Source organism: Anas acuta, chromosome 3, assembly GCF_963932015.1.
Source record: "Anas acuta chromosome 3, bAnaAcu1.1, whole genome shotgun sequence".
In the NCBI taxonomy this organism is placed as follows: Eukaryota; Metazoa; Chordata; class Aves; order Anseriformes; family Anatidae; genus Anas; species Anas acuta.
This window is the reverse complement of record NC_088981.1, coordinates 118,375,450-118,393,169: the sequence shown is the minus strand read 5'-3', so window position 1 is coordinate 118,393,169 and position 17,720 is coordinate 118,375,450. Positions and strand designations below refer to the sequence as shown.

General features: G+C 40.5%; 1 protein-coding gene across 16 annotated transcripts in view; it reads right to left on the bottom strand.

Annotated features, from left to right (window-relative positions):
• DTNB (dystrobrevin beta) overlaps positions 1-17,720 on the bottom strand; it is a 192,365-nt gene that overhangs the window by 158,145 nt on the left and 16,500 nt on the right. For 12 of the 16 annotated variants that reach the window (XR_011095494.1, XM_068679116.1, XM_068679113.1 and 9 more), the window contains 4 exons: positions 16,294-16,374; positions 14,251-14,464; positions 10,599-10,684; positions 1,004-1,158 (listed from right to left, as the gene is read on the bottom strand). Coding sequence is in view for 15 of the 16 variants with exons in the window: in XM_068679116.1 (XP_068535217.1) it covers positions 1,004-1,158; positions 10,599-10,684; positions 14,251-14,464; positions 16,294-16,374 (536 nt within the window). In the remaining variant the exon portion in view is untranslated. Of the gene's footprint in view, positions 1-1,003; positions 1,159-10,598; positions 10,685-14,246; positions 14,465-16,293; positions 16,375-17,720 lie in introns of all 16 variants that reach the window. The other 4 variants (XM_068679115.1, XM_068679126.1, XM_068679125.1 and 1 more) reach the window with 4 other exon arrangements.

The window sequence follows — 17,720 nt, the reverse complement described above, 5'->3', positions numbered from 1 at the left end:
AAAGCGAGGCCACAGCTTGATATTCGACAGTGGTGTCCCTTAAACGAAATTTGATTTGATCAGCTTGATATCCCTACATGCAGAAATGGCTTGTACTGACTTGACAGAAAGGGTGGCAGGTTGGTGGGAACAACTGATGGCCCACAAATGCCTCAGCCAGTACTGAAACAGAAAAAAAAAAAAAAAAATTCTTAATTACACCATCAGTATGAAAATGCTCTGCCCTCAGTAACTTACGGATGAGCTGGAGCCCTCATCACTTCCTACATCAAAGGCTCTTTCCTAGTGTGCTGTACTTCAAATATATTAATTGCTAGTTAACTTAAATTTAACAACAAATTCTTCAAGCAATGCTTCCAAGAATATAGTCGTAACCAGAGTCTAAACATTAAAGTTTAAGCCTAAAATTATCTAGGCTTGTGTTTACAGTAGATTTAAGGTTTAATTATATTATTTTATATATCAAATTAGAAACAAATCCTTGGAACAAGCAAATTACAACAAAAGTGTATAAAGAGAAAAAAGATCAGTACTGCAACATGTACGCCAAAAATTATATTAAATGGAACTATTTTGGAAAAAACAGCTATACCCATAAGGACAACAGTTGAAGTGGTTTAAAAAACAGGCTACGTGTACAAATGTATTTATTTTGTGCAGACTAAACCAACTAACAATTGATTTGTTGAAACTAATACTCTCAACAAGCTGGTAAGATTAAAAAATTCAAGGGAAAGGTTATCCTTGCTGTTTTTCTGATGGGTAGAAATGGTCACAAAAAGGAAACAAACCAAAACTGTGTGAAATCCTTTAATTGCCTAATGCGTAGATGCACTATTTTGAATTATTCAGACTTCCTTAAAATTGCTTAGATAACACACTGCGTATTACCAACCCCCCTCCCTCCAAACCCATACAAGTTACACCCAAAGAAGACAGTGGACTTTAGAGGAAAGCACTGTATCAACAAGCAATATAAAAATCCTGTTTCATTGACTCTTACTTGTTGTGGGAAGCACGTCCGTACGGAATGCTCTGTGTATCCAAAAGAAGGCCCTTCAAACACAGCTGTTGGAAGTTTTAGAACTTCTTTCAAAAACTGATCAAACTTTGTAAATATCATTAGTCCATTTGAATCTGATATTTGAGAGAAAATATCTGTAAGAAAATATAATAAAACCCTAGAGTAAATACATGCTTGCTGCAGAAAAGAAAAAAAATAATTTCAACTCATTTATACCCCAAGACATTTCTATTTATTTTTTTTGTTGTTGCTGTTAAAAAAAATCTGAAGACTATTTCTTATTTTACTTGCTGTCAAGGTAAAATTTACGAATGAACATGTTTGAACATGCCATGATGATATAAATCTTCCTGTTTCCTCCTTCCCATCTCAACCAGAGAAAAGACTCTCGTAGTTCACTAACTGGAACTGCAAGAAAGCAGAGGCTGGGATGCCTTGTAAAAGACTGTAGTTACAGGACACTGCGTCTTCATGCTTATGCCTTCAAAATAAAACTACGTAGAATCCTTTCAGAAACCTCCTAAAATTGAAGGAAAAAAAAAAAAGTTGTAGGATCACAAAGTCAAAGCTGTTAAAACTCCTGGTAACTCTAGTGCACTTCAGCAGCGTGTTGGATTTAAGTCGCCCAGCGCTGGAAAAGAGCATCAGGAGCAGGCAAAGTGGCCAAACTGGGGTGTGATGACTGCTGCTGCCAAGGCTAAAACCTGCAAATCATGGGCTGGGTGAGTGGGGAAGACGAAATCTGATCTCATTTTGTTTCTGTGTGCACTGAAGAACTGAAATAAGAACTTCGATTTGACACCAAAAAAAAGATTTGTTTTTTAATGAGCAAAGGGATGCTTTTTAAATTAGCTACGTGGGCCTAAATGCATTTCTGAATCCAAAAAGAGGATCAGGCAAGATGTTCTGCAGCCTTGTGTGTGCACGGAAAGAGAAAGGGAGGGAGGGTCACAGCAGCTGGCAGGGAGGGGGGCAGTTCTGCATTTCCAGCCCCACGCCACGCTCCGAGCTGCAGGCACACCATGGAAAGACGTGTCCTCAGCCTGCTGCTCTGGCATCCCTCTACCCCCTTACTTCACAAGGCTCAAGCCCTCCAACCATTCCCCACTACTAACCCAGGGCTCCCAACTCTTACATCTCAGGAAAAGTAAAAATATAGGAAGAGATGGACAGATAGCAATGGAGGAAAACGATGTCATTTAAGGTATTAGGGCTGCTGCATACAGAGATAAGCCAGAACTGTCCTGGGATCAAAAATCTCTTTGGAAAACACAAATCTCTTGAACAGTAAAGCTTGGCTTCTGATCTAACTGCAGTCGGGTTAGTCTATTAAGGAAGATTTCTCTAAGAAAAGCAGCAATATCAGTAAGACCTAAAATTTTCCAAGATGTGACAGATACCAGAATTCTTCACCACACAGCCCCTGAATCATCTATGAGGTTATTTAAGACACCATAAGAAATTAATCATCAAAAAGGATGTGTTGACAGAAAATAAGCTTAATTTAAGTGATCAAAGCCAGCTCTGTAAAAAAGACTATTTCAGAGAGGCATTTTTCCAGTAAACTGGAGAAATGGCTTCAGACTCCTGAATGAATGAGCCCTTGAAGAAGTCTACAGGTGATGCAACTACCTGGAGTTTTTATCACAGGCTGAATGGACAAGCTTGACGTGAAGGTCTGAAGTCCTTGCTGAATAATCTTATGAAGCATACTAGGAATAGGACAAAAAAACTGGGGGGAAAAGGGGAATTTGAGGACAGGAGGAAGGCAGATTATTAAAGAATACTATATTTTTAAAGATTTAAGACAAGCAGAAAAGTAAAGTTTTACCTGAAAATTGAATGATGAAAAAAAATCAGGGTGAATAACGTACACAAGAGGAAACTATGGAAATAACTGAAATTAATTAACTAATTAGAGCAAACCCTTCAGAATCCTAAGCCATTCAAGATCAGACTCACTCCAGACTGGCACATTCCCAAAAACTAAAGGTCTAATAATAGATCCGCTAAGGTGGGACTGGCAGAACACGACCACAACGTGACAGTACTTGTATTTAAAAAGTACAAAAATCATCTGGGTAAATACAGTCTATTAATCTAATTTCAACAGCATGCAAGATTTAAGTGATTTTAAGGAGAAAGTAATTAAAGCTATGGAAAGAAGTGAAATATGAGATAAAATAGAACAGGCTACATCAAGGGTAAATTAAAAGAAACCCACTAACCTATATCTTGCTGTCACGAAAACGTGGTTTTATAGTCAAAGTGAAGTCTACAAGGGGAAACCTCCACATGGGAAATTACTGGGTGAAATTGGAAAAGATAAAGATTAGTTGGATATAATTAAATAGTCATCTCCCCTTTTGAAGGGCAGTAAATTACCTTAAAAGAGAAAGCCTCAAGCTAAACAGGGGCTAACAGTGGAATTTTTCAAGATCCCACCTTAATGTTACAACAGGTATATTAATAAAGTTTCCCAATGACAAGGAATTATGCTTTAATTCTCATATAAAGTTTCAATTCAAAGCTACTATGAACTTTGTTTAACTAGAGAGAATATAAAAAAAGTTAGAACTGTACCAAAAGGCTGCTCAGTTCCAAAAAGAGCAACATAAAAGTGCTCGTTCCACTCAAGATTTCCTTTTTCAAACATTTGTAGAACTTTACGAACATTACGAACAGAGCTCATATCGTCTGATAAACCTGCCCAGTATTTCCCTCAAGAGTCTCTTCGGTTGCTCATAATTTTGCCAAAACTGACTGTTGCTTTCTCTGCTAGGTGTTTGCCTGATGCATTACGCAGTTATAGGTGAAAACCCCAAAATTTCTCTGAACAAGTTAAAAATAAAGAAAAACAAAATCAACAAACAATCAGCACCCTCGTTTTCTAGGGTCTTGCCTCTGAGTCTACCCTGTCTCTCAATTCCTACAACATCGTCAAATTTTATTGTACAACTGTAAGAAATACTTGTTAAATACTACGTTTAATAGCAGTAAAAGCTACAAAAATCAATTTAAAAGAATCAATTTGTGCTTTTTAAATGGTTGCCATTTTTCCTCGTCTGAATTCAACACACAAACCGAGGTCAGAAGGACAATGCAAGGAAGTACAGGCCAGTCAGCCCCACCTTGGCTCCTGGGAAAATCATGGAGCAAACCCCCTGATTTGGCATTCGATGAGAAAGCAATGCTTTCACCAACCTCAGCAAGGCTTTTTGCTTTGGTTTCCCTCAGAACTCAGCTCTGCCGGGGGGATGTCGCAGCCTGGGTGGGTGAAGCACCAACGGGGAAGTGGCTGCTTGGATGTTCAGGCCCGGAGGGTTGGGGACAAGGGACCCTGCGTGGAGACCAGTGACAAGTGGCCTAATGCTGGATCTGCCCTGTTTAACGTGGCTACTGGTGATCTGGGAGAGGTGCCAGCGTGCACTCTTGTCAGGTTTACAGACACAAAACTGGGGGGGACCAGTTAATTAGGAAGAAATCCTTCCCTCTGAGGGCAGTGAGGCCTGGTGCAGGCTGCCTCAGGAGCTGGGGGTGCCCAAGGCCAGGCTGGATGGGGCTGGGGGCAGCCTGGGCTGGGGGCAGGGGTCGTGCCCATGGCCAGGGTGGCACTGGGGGGGCTCTGAGGGCCCTGCCAGCCCAAACTGGTGCATGGCTCTAGGATACCTGCAGAGCTAGGGCTGCCATCCAGCAGGACCCAGACAGGCTGGAGGAATGGGCCAGCAGGAGTTGTATGAAATCCGAAGGCCGAATGTGAAGTCTTGAGCAGAAAGAGAGCCTGGTAGCGATACAGCAGCTGTGCTGGGAAGTCCTTGGGGGCTCTGGGTCCCAAACCGAAGATAAGCCAGCAGCACACCAGGGTGGCAAAGAAGGCCAGCAGTGTGCTGAGTGGCACGAGCAGGAACCCACCCAGTAGATCAAGGAAGCGATTATCCTCCTCCACTCTGAATTTGTTAGACCCCCTCCCCTAGATACTGTGCCCAGTCTGGGGACCACCAGAATCACCAAATGGTTGAGAACCACAGAATATGGAAGATGTTCTGAAGTGAGCTCTGAGGACACGGTTTACAAGGTACCATCTACAAGGATTGTCAGCAGGCTGGAGTGCTAATCCCATGACAGGCTGAGGAAATGGCACTTGTTCAGCCTGGAAAAGATTAAGACAATAGGAAGACCTAATAACAGCATCCCAGCACCTACAAAGAGGTTATGAAGGACACAGAAAAAGATGCTTTTGGAGGAAGATTTAGTGATGAGGGTTGGTATTGGAGAGGCCCTACGTCCAGTGGAGACACCAGAGGACCCAAGGACAGCCACCACATAGACTGAATGTCTGTGGTCATTCACTGGAGGCATCTCTAATGTGCAGACATGCCTGTATACATGTGTATTTTTGCCACTAACAGGCTTTCATCCTGGTCACCTATAGATTGAACAGATTTGGCAACTCCAACATTTGGTATAAACAAATGAGGTATAAGAAGGCCTGTATAAAGCCATACACTGGGCTCGTGCTGTTTGAAAAGATGGGATACCACAAGAAACCACAGATTATTGCCACTGCTGCTACTTTGATCCACTGATTAGGACCGAAACAAACTTCTCCGAAAAACAAAATGCCCCCTCCCCCAAATCAAAAGCCCACCAAAAGGTTAATTCACCTACAGCAGATTAATTTTGGGGGCTGTCAGTATGTGAAACCTAGTATTTTGCGTACAGTGTTGTATGAATCTTTAGGGTGAACTTCAGCAAGCACTAAAGGCTTATCAGCCAGATGGTGGGAGGAAAGAAGGAGCTACTGAGGCAATGCAGCCAAGGAGCACCATACGGGTGGAAATAATGATTACAAAAGTTGGACAGCCCTAAAGATGAGCAGGGTGGAGTCTTAAATTACTCAAAGTCAAGTTTTGTTCGCAATTCCCCTGCAGAAAGGACATGGAACAAAACACTATTTACTTCACTGTGCTTGAATGCCAAAATGGAGTCACCCAAATCCACAAACATTTTAATACAGTATTGCTTTGGTTTAAAGAAAAAAAAACTATGCTAAAAAATAAATTCCATAGCAATAGGCTGTTTATTACTCCTTCCTTGCACACCATGTAAAGCAACTCCTTCCCGAGGAGCATCATGTCACAGGAAATAATCTTTCCCAGTGAGAGCAAAGCAGTATCATGGAACAACTCCATTTTATATGTACTGTCAGACACTGTATGGTCTGCAAACACACACCATTTGTCCACATTTTCAGAATTTAGAAAGAAAGTCTGTACATATGCAAGTACAGAAACCAAATTACTATCACTCATATAAATTATGAGATGAGAAAAAAAAATATTTACAACTTCCTGGTTTCCAGAAAGCCTCGTGATCCAGCTGAGCCTGAGCTGACAGCCTGCTTAGGAAAGGGAGTGGAGGCGGTGGTGTCGGGGGAAGGAGTAAACTGGAAACAGAAGTCGTCCAGTGATGAAATGGGTCAGTAATCAGAGAGACAGGTGGGAAAGACAGGAAAGGGAAAAAACAAGACAGCATATTCATAACGAACAGAAGAAATAAAGAATGTAAGAACAGCTGAGGCAGATCAGATCAAAAGTCTGTTTGTCCCAACAGCAGATGGCTGAGGCAAGCACATTCCCCGGAATATCCTTCCACTCACTCTTAGTAGTTTTGCATTCAGCAACCCTTGATGTATTTGCTGTCAGTGAAATTGGTTCAAGGAGTGACCAGGTGATGTGAGTCTGATATGGACAACATCCTTTGGCAAAGTTTAAAGATACTTCTTTTTTGTTGTTTTAACCTGTCACTGCTAATTTCACTTAATGCCCTTCAGTTCTTGTAGTGAGGGGGGAAAGGAGCAGCTGTTTTCTATTCACCGCTAACATGTTGCCATGATTTTATAGAACACTATCCTTTCACCACCATTTTTCCTTCCAGGTTGAAGAATCCTGCTCTACAGCCAGTTGTTCCTGATACAGAAGGCTTCCCCTACCTTTGGTGACCTTGCTGTTCTTCTCAGAAAAGATAAAGCAGATCTGGAAAAGGTAGAGTGACAGGTACAAGAGCAGGACTCATTTAAAGTATAAACACACTACTAATCAATACTAACCTTCCTATTTTGTTCTTTATATCCTTTCTCCCTATTCATAACATTTTATTTTTTAACCACTGCTAAACAGTGTCAACCTTTTCTTAGAAGTGTAACTCCAGGATCTCCCAGCTGAGTGATAACTCCCTTAGCTCACCTTTCTGTGCATGACGTTAGGATTGCACTTCACTCCTCCAGCACGTGCCACTTTACATAAATTAACACCGAAATTCAGCTCCCATTTTACTTCAGTTACTCAGCTTTGTCAGATGATATTACAACTCTTCACAGACTATCTTAGCTTTACTACACTCTTGCTTTGTACCAAACTGTGACCTTCCACTGTGTTTTTCCAGATTTATGACGCGTTTCAAACAGTTTAAGTCCAGCACTATCCACCAATTTCAATATACAAAAGGATCCTCATTGCTCTTTTTTAGGTTCCTTTTAGCTCATCTTTTACACATGCAAAGACCTCATCTTTCATCCCTTTAAAACTTTAATGTCTTGGAGTGTTTGAAAAGTGACATTCCTGAATACCTTTCAAAAACTCAAGAAGCCTGTATCAGCCAGAACTCCTTTGCCCATCTTTTATTTTTTTTCCCCTTACTTTAAAAAACTCCTACAATTTCATAAGACAGTCCTCCCCAAAAGCCATTCCTTCCCCATCCCCATGAGAATTTATTTATCCATGAGTCAACTAATTCTATTATTTGTTACCGACTGCTTGCCCAGAAGCGTGGCGGGTATGCAGACCTACAGTTCCCCATGTAACTCTTTCCAAATATGACATCACTTTTCTTTTTCCTAATCTCTTGTTCTTTAGAAATTTTCCAGAAAGACAGGTGAAAAGCTGTTAATAGTTCAGCTGTTTTATTACTCTTCTTGACTCCTAGTGATACTCAAGAACTTTTTCTGCTAACAGTAAGACACTTTTCTTTTTCTCTGCCCTCAGAAGATCTACAAGTGCCTACTATCCTGTATCACACTTTTAATTTTCTCTCATCTTCCACAAAAAAATGTCCTATTGTCTTTTCTGAAAAGCCAACAGCTTGATTCGAGGGAACAGCCTGGTTTAAAGAAAGCTATTCCCTCCTGCACAAGTTTCCTCTGCTCCTATATCTCAACCCCTTATTAGCCCTCCACGCTCATCGGGTCCAACCATCCCCTACCACTAAAGTCACCCACTGAATCACGTCCCTAAGCACCAAGCATTGATACTCCACCTCTGTATCTAACCTTGCTATGGCACTGTGAACTTTTCAGACATTAACTGCGAGGAGTTTCCAGTCCTTCGGTTTCTCTTCAACTAAGCAGAGACAACAACAGGGGCATGAGGGGGCCTGGGACTGTCCAGAAGTGGCACAGGAATGGCCACAGACAAAGGTGCACATGAAGGAACTGCCATGACTTTATAAAGCAGTGGCAGGTCAGCATTATGGTTACAGGCACAAATAAAGAAATTTACTTTTGATTCGTAAAATATTATACCTGACAGAACAACAAAACAGATTGCAAAGAGGTGTGGTCAGCGGGTAGTGTTCTGTCATAAAACAGACAACACCAAGGGGTGAAGTCAATGCGAGTGACATACTGAAGACACTAAGGAGAAGAACTGAGCTTTAACACTGAATTCAAAACAGACAGAAGTGCTGGTTTCCAAACGAGATGTCCAAAATTCAGGAGCCATGTGCTCTTTTGAAAACAATGCTCCACATTCAGATAAAAGTGCACTAGGAAAATAGGGAGAGCAGATACTGGAGGACAGATCCCAGGAGTACAACGCAAATTAAAGGTCAGCCGATAAGATATGACCAGAATATAACAAAGCTACAGGAAATAGCAGTATTCAGTGAAAGCATTCAAAAGCCTTTCCTCTGATTGGTATGAACTTCAGTTAAGAATTTTTACAAAGAAAGTTACTGTAGCAAAGGAAACAGGATTCAACATAATTAGCAAAAAGAAAGAGAGTTTCAAACAGTATGAAGAAAAGCAGGAAAGCAGGCAGGGGGGAGGGACAGAATGGGACATCAAAATGTTAAGTTTTCAGGCTAGACACATCTGTGAAATAAAGCTATTAAATGAGATGTCCTTCAGGTGAAAGCATCTCACCTAGCCACCTTTTCAATCAGTAACTTGCAGCTTAGCATAACCTCCAGAATGGAAGCTGGGCTTTGTTTGAAAACATCAAAAGTTTATTGATTCTTGTAACATTTAATTCCACTGGTTAATTGACTTTTCCATTAACAGATCACTTATTACCATTTGCTTGATGTTTCAGTATTGTCCTGCTTACACGTAAAAACAATGCTCCTTTAATGGCCCAAGCTTATGCTGAACTGTTTATCTACTGTAACCTCCTCAAACCTTAACCTAATTGGATCCAAAAATGTAACTTTTTACTCAAGAAGTAGTCTCTATGTTTTTCCCAGTGTTTGATCTTGCATACTTAATATATTTTACATTTGTTAAAAATGCTTAAAGAAGCCTCAAATATCCTCTGTAACATACGCCCGTCCTCTCCTCTTTATTTAACTTTAGTCACCTACAGCTTTGCTTTTAGATAGTTTTGTATTTACTACCAGATGCAAAAGTAGCTCCTTCTGATACTGAAACTCTTGCAACCCTACTATTAACATGTTGATGTGATACCTTCGCACTATTTATTTTTCAGATTTTGTCAAGTAGTTTAATTTATTACACTAGTATGTTGTATAATTAAAAAAAAAAGGAAGTTTAATGCTGTAAAAAAGTCTAAAGAATTACTTAGAGTGAATAACAACGATGGAGATCAGAAGGAATGATTTATTATAAAATAACTTTCATAAAGGGAATATAGGGTGAGATGAAAAATGACAAACATTTGAACAGTAAAATCTGGCACTGACAATAAGACTAACTTCCCAGCTTTTCAGGATGGAAAAGGAAAAAAAAAATCCATTAAACAACAGTATGCCTTGCCACTGAGAAGGACAGAAGATGAGAATTACAAGACAAACCCAATGTTTCTGGGTAGCATTGATTCAGAAACAAGGTAAAAGAAGTAAAGACTGATGAAAAGAGAATAAAAAGGAGTTCAAAAACAAGAACAAAGAAGCTGGAATTAACATAACGAGACAATGCTGAGAGTGTCTCAGCTGAAGCAGAGGATGTATAGAACCCGCCCTCCCCACATGACCTCAAAACAGAGGAAATGGCACCAAGTTTTGACATTACTATCATAAAAGTCAGGCCTGAAGTTCTACATGTAAAGAAGTGTCAAAGCACTTTAAAGTAAGTAAGTGCACTTGTAAGGCCTACTGAGTAACAAACTCAGTATATTGCATGGCCAGCAGATGGCATGTGCTACACAAAAAACAAACAGCAATTTTCACTTCAGGATAAAGAATAATGAATATGCAAAAAAAAGTTAGCTTTCATCACACGTGACCCATAACAGAAAAAAACATTTCATAAAACAGTTTGATTTTGCGTTCAAATACTTACATCTTAGTTTGTCCAGGATTTTGCCACCACACATTGTTGCTAACATGGATTTCACTGAAAATACCGTCAACTTCCCATGGCCCTCACTGTGAAAAAAAATTACATGGTAAGTAATTACTACATAGAGTGAGAAGTAACAAAAATACTAAAAGACCCAGGAAGGAAATGCATAGCCATTAATTACCAAGGTCTATCAATACTATTTAACATTAAAACAGTGCTGCTAACATAAGCATTTTTAATAAAGCAGAATTCTTAACAGGTGTCTTATCAGAAATTAAGTTTTCTTGCAGAATTACGAAAAGTACACAGATAAAGAGACTAGAATTTGTCTTGTTCATCCCATGTCTCCTGAAAAAAAAAAGTGTTAATCTCTTCCATTAAAACATATTTGTTCATTGTAATACATCTCTGTTCCTCTGCTATGCTTTGTTGGTTGCTTTAAATGTTTACTTCTCAATTTAAACTTTGATGTTGAAATAAACATTTTATACTAGAAATGGTACGGTAACTGACAGCACACTAGAAGGGTATGATATCCTCAATATACCACATGGAACAGGAATAACGTGAACAATGTTTTATTCTAATTTCAGCTAACAAAGCTGCTGTGCTATCAGAACAGGTGGCATATTTGGGGCATCATTTTATAATATCAGCAATTGTCTCTACGGAAGGCACGAAAAAGCCCATTCAGCACCGCACAGCATGCAGAAACCTGCAGTAAATGATATTAGATGGCCACAGCGTGGCGATCTTGGTGTAAATCCACTGTCACTGTGAAGCTGGCAGAAAGCGAGCTTAGTGGCTCAGAGGGGCAAAGGAAGGTGCATGGAGGGGGTCGTGTTCCCAAGCAGAAATCCAAGTCTTTATCCCCAACTATAAACAGCAACAGAGAACAGAGTGAAAAACTACTAAGAAAGCTAAAACTTCATGTAAAGGGAGAAAAAGAATATTTAAAAAGTTCAATTAACTGCAATTAAATGTACAGGACTGATCCTCTGTACTGCTATGGTAAGTACAACAAAGGGGAAAATACATCATTAGATTTAGAGGAGATCTAAGAAAACCCTCTAGAATACTTCTTGGTGTAAATGAGATGCTTCTTTAACACTCACACATGGAAGACTAGCACTTGGAAAGTGTGAGGAGTGAAATCACTGGAAGTAAATATTGCCTCATGGCACTGAAGTGGTGACGCGGCCTACTGCCACTGACAGACACGCAACCAGATGGAGACGCCATGAAGTAAACAAGTGACTTCTCTTCCCCCTTCACCCTAAGTTAATATGCAAACGGTGCCGTTGCACGCTCCGTGGTGAGGTTAAAGGCTCTCAACCTTTCTGAGGCTGAGAAGCATCAGAAATGCAGCATGCTGTTTCTCTAACATGGACTCAGAACGTGCTTTAAACACTGCCTCTATGGAAGAGAGGCAATCTCTCCAGAACTATACTTGCAGGAAGATCTATGAAGAGGAATGGTGATCCCGGTACCCTTTTAACTTCTGTTTAAAGAAACTACACAAAAAGAGAAAAAATACATTCTTTGGTTATTTTGAGCTATATAAAGGTTATAAAGTTAGTGACAAGGTAAAGGCCTCAGCTATCCTACTTCATTTCTGTCTTTTCTCTTAGGTAGTTTCCTCAAAGTCAGCTCTATGCCAAATAAAAGAAAACAAGACTTTACCACACCTATATCAGAAGTCTGAAAAGATCTATTATTTCATTATTTTCAAGCCTTGACCATCACTCTTGTCCAAGCAAATCTTGGTACCTAACTCAAATTTCTTTCATGTCTCAACTCCTCCCTCCCTTTTCTTTTTAATAGACACTCTTCCTCTCACAACAGAGTTCAGCTTTGAATTAATTTTCAGAAAAAAACAAATGAGTAAAGGCATCAATATGTCCTCACAGGACAAAATTTTATCCTTGAAAAATATCACACGGTGCCTTCAGTGAGATATTTCAGGTATTAGGCCTGCTTCAGCTGACATTCTGTTTCTTAATTGAGAAAAAAACAAAATTCCTCCCCATGCAATGTGGTAGAGAGGTGTAGTTATTAACTCCTTGCCAATGTTTAAATGGATTTTTGGACCAATGCTACTCGATCTGCTGAATTCCCTATCAAAAGGAAAAAGGACAGAACTTCCACCATAATTTTGGAACTCCTGCAGCAACCAGGAGTTCTCAGGATAGGGAACAGGACTGGGGGACTTGTTCAAAAAAAGACTGGGCCTGTGTAGGAGGCCTCTTCCAGCCTCCTGAAGAAATCTTCCCACCCCACTTCTTCCTAACTGGCGGGGGTGCAACTGGAGCGGCGATGCCCTTCATGCTGGCCTGCCCCAGCTGGCTCCTGGCCCACCACCAGCAGGGCTCCACACATACGGGGGGCATCTCCTGGTGGGCCCGTACCACCCCTCACAGTGCTCCACTCACGTTGGCTCTCCCAATGCATCAAACTTGCAAGGTTAGGGGCAGGGGCAAGACAAAGCTCTCACTAAAGCCTCAATCTTTTGAGTGTGTCCCCCAAAACATAACCATTTCTATTAAATTCTACATTTCCACTGTGATCTGTCTCAGAATCACAACTCATTAGTTATAACACCTCTCGCAATTAACATGAAATGAGACAACAGAGAAAAACACAGGTTTGATTTTGCTGTCACAGTAGTACTCCTGCTCTGAGCTGTGTTGTTTTTAACTGTCCTTAGTGAGGTAGCAATTGTTCTGAAGTCTCAGGCTTCTTTTGTGGTGGAAACCTACCTTCTCTTCAATGACCTTAAGAAGAGGTCATATCAATGGATCAAAGCCTGGACATTACGAACAGAACAACTATTTGGCATATTCAGTGGTCCAGGTTGTTTCGGGTAGAACTCCTTAGTCTCTGTGTCAACTTCCTAGCCACAAGTACTTCTCTACTGCTTGGAGGGAGTGCATAAGCAAAAGAAAGACGAGACAGAAATAATAGCTGACTGTGAGAAAGATCAGAAAATAAGCATAGGAAGTGCTAAACAACAGCGAAAGATTTGCAGTTGCTATTCAAAGTACCCACAGAAATAACTTCTATTCAAGAAGATTAGCAAACCAGCCCCTGAAGAAAAGAGGCTGCAGAAGAAACTCATACAATTGGACACAAGGAAGTGCCTCGGCAGCACTCTGAACAGGAAACCAAGCTTCTTCCAGCCAACAAATGAGAATTAGTCTGTATGGGGTCAAATAATTTATAATAGGATCCAAGCTGACTGTCAAAACAAGCCAGTGTTATTAAATGGTCTTGATCCAGGTTCTACAAAACAAGTTCACTTTTTAAAACATTGCTACACCACCACGAAGTTCACATCAAGTTCATCACAGTCCACAGAACACAGTTGCATTGCAGTTCAGATACTTGGCTCCCAGCACCCTGCAAGTTCTAGAAAGCACTAACTCATCTTTCTCAAGAAAGCATGTTTTAAGACAAAGCATTGCTGCTGTGGCAATGTAAATCTCTGCAGGCACTACTATGATATTAAGTGTGAGCGCGCAACACACATTTTCATGAAATAAAGAAATAGCATGCAGACAGATTGTCAGAGACTCATGCAGTTGCTGGCTGCATTCACCTAACTAAAAGAGAAAATTAGTTTAAGAGTACAACTAGAGGAGTTACTAGCCTGTCATATGCTGCTATCATGAAGTTGAGGAGAAGGCTGATGGATTGCTCTACACTGATTTGGTGAGTAGAAGGAAGGCGTTTGTTTAGCTGGTAGTAGATGGATGAAATGATTGTTTCTAGTCGAGACACGTTGATCTCTGTGTTATGATCCAAAGTGTTAAGGCCATTATCTCGGAAGGCTTCAATCATATTCCAGATATCAACAAGATGAACTAAAAATAAAGGAAAAAAAATTAACTTCTGTTCTGTAATGCATACAAGCTTACTTTTAAGGTACTGTTTCTGAATACTGTGTTAGCTTCTGGTTTGGAATTAACCATTACGTGTTCATATTCAAAGTGAGAGATGGTCTCAATACTCAGAGTTAGCATCAGCTAGTGTAAAGCAACAGAGCAGTGCCCAAAGTCCTTGTGGCCATTTTCATTTCCGAAAGACATCAGCCATATTCAAAATCCACTATAAATTGGTTCCAATAATTTTCAACATCCCCATGCTAACTAGCAGTTCAGTGCTGAAGGAGGAACTTGATGTTCCAGTTAAACTACAACTGTTCCCAGATTATCTGGGTGCCAAGCCTAGAGCATAACACTTGTAAACATATATCTGGAACTCTGAAGTGTGTCCCTAAATTATCCCGCTGTATCTTAGCGCATCTAAATGTTAACTTTGTAGTCAAATAGTTTTACAAAACCACACTAAGTGATCTGCAGAACCACATTAAAAATGTTTTAAAATAGTTCACAGCTTGAAAGGTATGCATGATAGTGGGATAAGATGTCTAAGGATCAGCAGTAATCCATCAGTTCACACTGAGCATGATCCAACAGTTACAAAGGACAGATTTATCTGCTAACTTCATATTTTCTTTGTTATCTTTATTACCTTGTAGAAAGGGTTTAAAGTAAGCCTCACCTTTAACATTTCTTAGGTAAAAACACTCTTTGTATTTCTCACATAAAAATCCACAGCAATAAAAATCAAACTATGTATTCACACCAAACATATGCCTGTGGATCACTGCACAATCCAGACAAATAACACAAATGCACGGTCTCGTCTGTACATACATGTGGATCAAAGGTTACTCAAGGCATACGTGTGGCATCAGTGAATTGGGCACTAAGTGTGTAATGCACTATAATTACCTTATCTTAATACCTTACTACCAATTAAGAGGTATTTTGAATTCAAAAGCATTCATTACAGACAAGAACTAACACTTTTCTAAAAGAATGAAGAGTTGCAACCCATCAAACTAAAGGCACTGCAGTCACTGCCACAACAGCCCTAACAGAGACATATCCCTGGCTCAGCTGCACTACGAGGGATCTTCAGTCTGCAGCTGCACACATCCTCCACTGGACTCCCCAGCCGTTCTCCTGCCCTCTGCCACGCCAATTCCACATCGTGGCCGTGGGGAGGAGGGAGCTACTCCTGAGTCCATTAGCCCGTCAAGCTTTTTGCTTGGTCTGGTTCAACAAAGGAATAGAGCACAAAGTAGCATCACCTACTGACCCTCAGATTAATCTTCACTTTGGTGACCTGTTTAAGGTAGAAGGACTACAGAAGAGAATAAGAAAACATACAGTGACTAGTGTGGTGTGAACTTAATTCTTTAAGGCTGCTACACTGCCTGCCACCATGGTCAAATCTTGGACACTTTCATGCTAGTGACCATCTTATACATCACCAAACTCATACCTGCATCTAGCTGTCTGCTGGCTTGTGCTACACCACGGTGGAACAGGAGCTAAAACAGCTTGAGACTGTCTGCAGACAACACTTAGGTCAACTGAAATATGTCAATCTGGCCCATAATTATAGTTTTGGTTTTTAAACATTAGAGACTAAAGCTGAAGAAATCAGAGTATCAGTCAAAAATCACTGCCTCTTTTTAATTGTACATTTAATCTCTACTTATTTTTAATTTAACAACTACCATTGATGATTATTCTTGCTATACTTGAATTTCATATGGGTAGAATATTCGAAACCATCATGCATGAAAAATTTATGAAGATAAAGAGTAATTATAACTTACGATTACATCTTTTTTGTACAAACCGCAGTTTACAGGCTGTTCGATACGTTGAAAGTCTGATGACATCAAAATTCTGTGCCCCTAAGGATAAAAAAAAGTTTGTGTTTTTCTTTCCTCTATGACATTCAGCTTATTTGATTACTTCAAAAACGGCATGACTGTTTCTTCACATACATCATCTTTGTCACGTACCCATGACAAAGATTTTCAGGAGGTATTTCAGGAAGAAGTCATTTTCAACAGCGTATTAGAACTGAGGTAAGTGTGAGACTGACAGGAGAGCTCTGAAGTCCCTAAATGGAAGCAATAAATCCATCAAGTTGCAAGCGTGTAAGGAAGAGGACTGCACTGATGTTGGAAGGCTCGTATACAAAAGAGAGAAGAGAAAGAAAAGGGGGGTGGATACTCCTACCACCATCTGCATTGCAGCCGCACCAGGAGAATGCTTTTCTTCTCTCAAATAGATCCAAATAAGGTAAGAAGCAGAAGAAAAAGCAGAGAAGAGAGGATCCTTTCCTCACCACCAACCTCCCACTTCGAGACATTTAAAAGCACGATTATACCTTCAAACAATACCACATCACGAAAGATTTGAACGCTATAACCTATCACCAGCCTGTACCACAACCACCAGCTCCAGCCAGCACTGCAGTTGCTCTGAATGTCACAAACTTGAGCAATTCCAGAAAGTTTTACATGTACTAACCCTCTGCCAAAGACTGAGCAGATCTGCTCATCTCCTGTCCTTATCAGAGGGGCTGTGGGTGCCCCAGCCCTGGCAGTGTCCAAGGCCAAGCTGGATGGGGCTGGGGGGCAGCCTGGACTGGGGGCAAGGGTCCCTGCCCACGGTAGGGGGGTTGGAAGTTGATGATCTTTGAGGTCCCTTCCATCCCAAACCATTCTAGGGTTCTACAATCAAATAAGATGATAAATGATGCAGGGATGATAAATGATACTGGTCTAAAGTCCGGTATTGATCATTTTTAATTTGGAAGCAGCCAACGGTCTAAGGCTTGAAAATCCCATTAATCATAAACAGAAATGCCTTTAAACGGGCTCACATTTCAACAGCATTTGTGGCTATGCCCTACAATCAATGGAGTTCTAAGGTGAAGTGAAACAATCCAGTTGCACGTGGGCAGGGGTTTGGATGCACATTGATCCTGCACCTCTTGTTTTCTCACGGGAGCGCATGAAAGAAAGATCTGCTGTAGTCTTTCAGGCTTCTCTCAGAAGTCACAACCTAGATGAGTACAGAACTGAGAAATGGAGACAACTGTGACTCATACAATCTAAAAGGCTTCTAAAAGACACTTAAAAACAACAACAACAACAAACCCACATCCTGATGAAGTAGGTATCTGACTGCTATATCAGGGGCGGTGCTCAAAGGTGATAACTTATTCACTCCTACAGCACTCTGAATT